The sequence below is a fragment of the Trichoplusia ni genome, chromosome 19 (genome assembly GCF_003590095.1).
Source record: "Trichoplusia ni isolate ovarian cell line Hi5 chromosome 19, tn1, whole genome shotgun sequence".
In the NCBI taxonomy this organism is placed as follows: Eukaryota; Metazoa; Arthropoda; class Insecta; order Lepidoptera; family Noctuidae; genus Trichoplusia; species Trichoplusia ni.
In genome coordinates, this window is record NC_039496.1 from 7,098,953 (window position 1) to 7,104,952 (window position 6,000).

At 33.7% G+C, this 6,000-nt stretch overlaps 1 protein-coding gene across 1 annotated transcript in view; it reads right to left on the reverse strand.

The window, feature by feature from the left end:
- LOC113503398 (neuroendocrine convertase 1-like) overlaps nt 1-5,776 on the reverse strand; it is a 23,087-nt gene extending 17,311 nt beyond the window's left edge. The window contains exon 1 of the mRNA XM_026885336.1: nt 4,980-5,776. Within this exon, the coding sequence (XP_026741137.1) occupies nt 4,980-5,204 (225 nt within the window). The 5' untranslated portion in view covers nt 5,205-5,776. The remainder of the gene's footprint in view (nt 1-4,979) is intronic.
- Nucleotides 5,777-6,000: the final 224 nt, after the last annotated feature.

Here is a 6,000-nt window from a genome sequence, read left to right on the forward strand (position 1 = left end):
ATAACACCACAAATTACTGGCAACAGCGAAAGTAAACCTTACGCCTTTGCAATAGAGACTTTTGTTGTCAATGAATTACCACTGATTTGCCCATTGTACGTAGAACACTGAATGGTTAAGAATGGAAAATTTTAGGTTATTTTAAGCAGACATTATGAAATGATTTATTTGGGTTTGGATTAATTGAGGAATTATTATTGAATTTAAGGTACATGAAGACATCATATTTTAACAATCTAGACTAGAGAGCTACACAAGCCAACCATCCATCATCAGTGGAACCAGGAGTCAGCAAACGCAGTTTCGGACGGCCTCCAGCCCAATGAATCGTTAATCTAAAAAAGTTAGCTGGTTCGGAGAGTGAGGAAGGCGAAGGACCTGACAATCGGAATCAACCAGGTCCCGGGAGGCATATATCCTAGCACTCGACTACAATAAACTAAGTTCGATCCCCGAGTAGGACAAGCATTTGTGTGATCCACGAATGCTTGTTCTGAGTCTGGGTGTCATTGTGCATGTGATTTGTATGTTTGTTAAACACCTCGCGACACAAGGAATTAAATTCCTTATAACGGAAGTCGTTTTTTTAAAAGAAAAGTTGCTTGATTGTGCTAGAACAAAAGCAGTATATGCGTTTAGGATAAGGCATTATCTGTCTGTGTGAGAATGTGAGCAAACCAAAGTTTTATAGGTATGACCGATTAAAAAACACTTTTTTGTGATCTCAATTAAAAACATTCCATCTTTGATATTTGAGGATGTGTCGCAAAAAATATTTTTATAATATTGCCTATCATTATTAGCAAAGTTTCATCAAATGCAAGATCTACGTGATTAGGTACTCTACTTTCTTCAAATTTCGCTTTCGGTTCACTCATGCTTTGCTTCCAAATGTTACCAGTAAGCCCACCTTAAACTTCTTAAGTTTCAAGGTGAGTTTACTTAGATGGATGCTGCACGGAACTACTTTTAAAACATACTTTATAAAGAAGTTTAGTTTAATGAAGAAGTTTTGAGGTAGCTTCATATTCCTCTTTCTTGAGTTTAGAGAAGTTTCATCTAAACAAGGCTTTATATTCTACTTATTATACTGTTAATATTACTTTAATAGTAAGCGACATTATTTGTAATAAATAGTTATTTCAACACTGACTAGGATTCTATAAACCTAAGGAGCTGTACCTACCTACTGTAAGAATGAGTTATAAAGTGAACTCCTACATTTTATGTACTCCTAATGAAGTCTATTAATTACTTGGTGTTACGTCGATAGATATGAACTTAATCTATGCAATATACTGTCCGCGCTATCTGCAAGTGCCACTTCAGATAGGAAAGGCGTCATAGCTTTGATTCATGACTTTATGACTTTCAGTCTCGGCTTACAAGGTTCGGTTACAAAAAAAAAACATGTTTTACTGACTGTGTGATGACTTCTCAAAAGATGAAACTTTTTTGTTTTCCAAATAGTCGGTAGTTTGCAATTCGATGTTTTAAACTTTTTATTAGACATTTGCAAATATTTTTATCTTAATATATGAGAATCAATTTTTCCTTCTTTGGTTTGCATCGCATACCCACGCAATTAAAGAACATATTTGTTAATTATTCAAAATTGTAAAGAAGCTAAAACTTTTCCAAACATATTTTCTAGAGACTAAAACAGTATGAAGTCATAAACTTGTCATAACTTATTACGTTCAAGTTAGATAAAAAAACTTGTCCAAATAGTTTTTTCTAAATATATATTAGTCTTCTCGCAAATTCTATAAATATCTTTAACGTCAATACTTTTACGTAAATATTTTTACAAGACAAAACAATAGATAGATAGAAATATCTATTTTGAGCAATGTCATCTATTCATTAAAGGGCATTTCTTCGCAAATTCTCTGTAATTTGATTTCGACGGAAATTACACACAATCCTTATCCTTATCCTTATCCTTACATATTATAAAACAAAGTCCCTCGCCGCGTCTGTCTGTCTGTCTGTTCGCGATAAACTAGAAAAGTACTGAACGGATTTTTATGCGGTTTTCAACGATTGATAGAGCAATTCTTGAGGAAGGTTTTAGTGTATAATAAGTTTAGGTTTTGTGTAAACTGACGATATTACAGCGATATTAGTTAAACATGTCGGAAAAAATTAAGCCATTCGAGAGCTTTCATCGAGAACGCTGCCAAAACCTTTCGAGTTACAACAAAACAATGTATGGCAAGTTTGTACCTATTTAATAGATCTACAAAAAAGTCCGCGGTGGTATATGTCTATCTTCCAAGGATAACCCACAATAACCATTTTTATGTGTTTTCTTAATACAGTAAAATTATTGGTTACTTACGAACCTCTTTTTAACAATACAGTATTAATCCTTATCCAAATAAATAAGTTAGATATATTATGCATGTAATATAGAACAAATTGCCTTTTACACTACGCCAAAAACGTAAATAGGTAATGAGTTATCGTAATATTAAAATCTCCGCGCGAGAAATTAAAAATCAATGAAACGTAGCGAAGATATCGTTGGCATCTATATACTAATTGTACTATATATATACTAATTACTATGTATATACTATGTATGTACTATGTATATACTAATTGTTTGTTTGAAAGCGCTAATCTCAGAAACTACTGGTTCAAATTGAAAAAATATTTTTGTGTTGAATATACCATTAATCGAGGGAGGTTTTAGGCTTTATGTATATCATCACGCTGCGACCAATAGGAGCGAAGAAAAAGTCATAACTTATATCTTCTAACCACGCAGACGAAGTCGCGGGCAACAGCTAGTATACCTATATAAGTGGTCCCTGACACAAAACCGACGTCAGCGAGGACCCAGACGGAGATGGCGGGATGACCTGGATTCGCTCTTACCGAACTGGTCACTCGCGGCTCATGAGAGAGACAAGTAGAAGAAGAGTGGGAGACCTTTGCCCAACAGTCGGACATTCCAGGCTAGTAATAATAATAATTATAAGTACCACGACACTTACACTGGCTTTGCGATTCTATGCATGGATTTGAGCGCATGAGGCGGAGTTTCTATGTACAGTCTTTAATATTTTAAGAAACCACTGACAAGCGGTGAAGGAAAATATCGTAAGGAAACATGGATTCCAAATGTTACAATCTAAAATCGCAAAACCGCAGTGAGTGTGGTGATGAATGCTCAAACCTTCCCTATACGGAAATAGGGATGTGCCCAGATGCGGAACGTATAAAGGCTGGTATTATTATTACTTACTACTAACGCTAGCTGTATCCCGCAGTGATAGCCGCGGTGTGTCATATACTGTGTTCCCAAGTTGATCGCTCGAGAATAACAACAATTTCATAATTAAAAACCAGTGTTAATCCAGCTCGTCGGCTTCCCTTAGACTAAATTTACACAGAAATTTACAAACATTCTCCTTTATAACATTAGTGTTAGTGTTATAACGTCTTTTACTAAATTTCCTTAGGGTGATATTATTGGCGTAAGCTTAGGTCCGTATAGATGTATAAAAATAGAAACAAAATGACATGTGTCAGATTGGTTGTCTTTATACAAGTAAAAGAAATACAAGGAGTCTTAGTTCCTTTTTATTTGGAAAAAAACTTAGCTTTGGTTGTATGCCTTGACGTGAGGTTATTAGATTACTTAGTGAAGTTTGTGAGGACGATGTTTTTTTTTTATTTGAACATCTACTTTTTCTGTTCAGCGATTGATAAGGGCAGCAGACCAAAAAAATGATTCTCTTTGCTATCCCTACTTAAAAATGAGTACAGCAATACTGACCGTGATTGAACCCTATAACGTAGATTTTTCTGCGCATATTCAACCAATTCGCAAATAGCAAAATGCCACCTTTTGTGAGAGAACCTTTGATCCGTAAAAATTACAAAGCCTGTTATACATTTTTTGGATATGAGTTATATACCTAATGTATATATCTGCTTGCCTAGTACTTAATGTAATGTAATAAGGTTATTTTTGAAGTTTGGACAACTCATCTAATTCTGATTATAGAGACTGTTGGTTAATTTATGAACCCGATACTCGTGACAAACGAGCCTATTGAAATGTCGTAATTTGCGATGAAGGCTGTTGTTTGTGACTTAGATACACTTAGCATAAAATCTTTACAGAAATTCCAATACGTATAAAAAATAAAATTCATGTAAAAATATGAATGAATGCTGTTACGAATCGAAATCGAATTATCTTTTCAATGAACTGAAGACTTGAGAATATTAATAAGGTACGCATTAACTATTCTCTAGTTATAATGAAGTTTTTAAATAAATACAGCAAAAAAAATGTTACCCGAAATTCACTTCATCTCTTTTACCAAAATTGTGAGGCTTATAAACGTGTCGTCCTACTAAATATAAAGTATATACAGTCACGCACCCCTTTATAGAGAAACATAATCAGAAATACAAAAGCTTTTTTAATTAAAATTAACCATTCCGCAAACGAGGGCTTATTATAAAATTTATTTATACCTGAATTGTTTTACAGAGGTAACTCTGAGTACAGAAAATCAAGTAGGTATTGATGTAATGAGTAAAACTGAATTTAAAAAATTAGTTGAAAATTAAAATACCTTTGAATTAAACAGTTTCGCCTGTACTAAATCTGTTTACAAATAAGGTGAAAAAAGGGAGGTTAAATAAAGATTTACAGCCTCCTCTCTACAAGATATTTAGGGCTTAAATCATTAAGAACTTGATTTGTATTCGGAGTTCGCAATCTGATGAAACAGATGCGTCATTCAAGCTTTATTCGGTGTCGTCTAATAACACTTAATTTGGACATAATTAAACTTAAAATTGAACTTGAAATTAATTAATCAAAAGCAAAGCTCCTTTATAGTGTCAACAAAATAGTTTTATTTAGGCTTTAAAATTCACCCTGAATGCACGGAAAAATAAGTTTGTTTCATAATTATAAAATTGATGTCACCAAGGCTTCATAAACTTACCTTCTCTCCAAAGACGTATCCGAGTTCTAATGCCACCAGCTGTGCAACTTCTTCACCACCTTCCACTTCCACCGTCCACTCATTGACAAAATCCCTCGCATGCTCCAGACCGTTATGAACTCCTTGATACCCATACTCCCCTGGTGCCCAAAATATTTTTTCATTTGGATACCATGAGAGTACCGAGTTTGACAAACTCGCAATTAACAACAAAATTAACGTCATTTATACGTTGTATGATGTTTTAAGTGATCTATATTGGATGTCGGGGAGTTGAAGCGAGGTCGGTGTCCAAACAAACACTAACGGCCGGATAGACAACAAGAGGGAAAAAGTGTGATTTTCCCAAGCGGCTGGTGTATACTCGACTGTCGTAGCGAGTTTTCGTGCCTACGTTAATAAAATAATACGAAGTACTGCTCGACTTTTAGCAATTATTTTTACTAATATATAGGTAACAAATGAAAATTTAAAAATTCAATCATTATTTGATTTCACAAACAGTCGTCAGTAATTCTAAACAGTTATGTACACTTTATTAAGCAGTATTTTTCTAAAGTCTTCTAAAAACCACTCATCAAAAAATGCGTCGTTTTATTATTCTTTGAAACTGTTCTAAAATATTACAAATACATTTTACAACAGTCTAGTATACCCGTTTCAGTCATTACTTCAGTGGGCACTTAACAAACAGTATGGGGTATTGTAGAGATAACTGATATTGTGATATTTCAATCTCTAACTGGCTTTAATTAAAGCTGTATTTATTTAATTAAACAAAGTATTTCTACCATTTGATATATTTAAAAAAATGTAACGTATATTTTCAAAGCTATTGTTTGGTACTGTTGTAATAATTACAACCGTTTTTAACATAATAGATTTGTGCTCTTTTAAAAACACAATTAAATTTAATCTAACTCTAAGGGCAAGTGTATACTGTATACATTTTCCGAGTACAAAAGCTTGTGAAGGACAACATAAAACATTGTGTTTATGGGTTTAACCCTGCTTTGAGTAT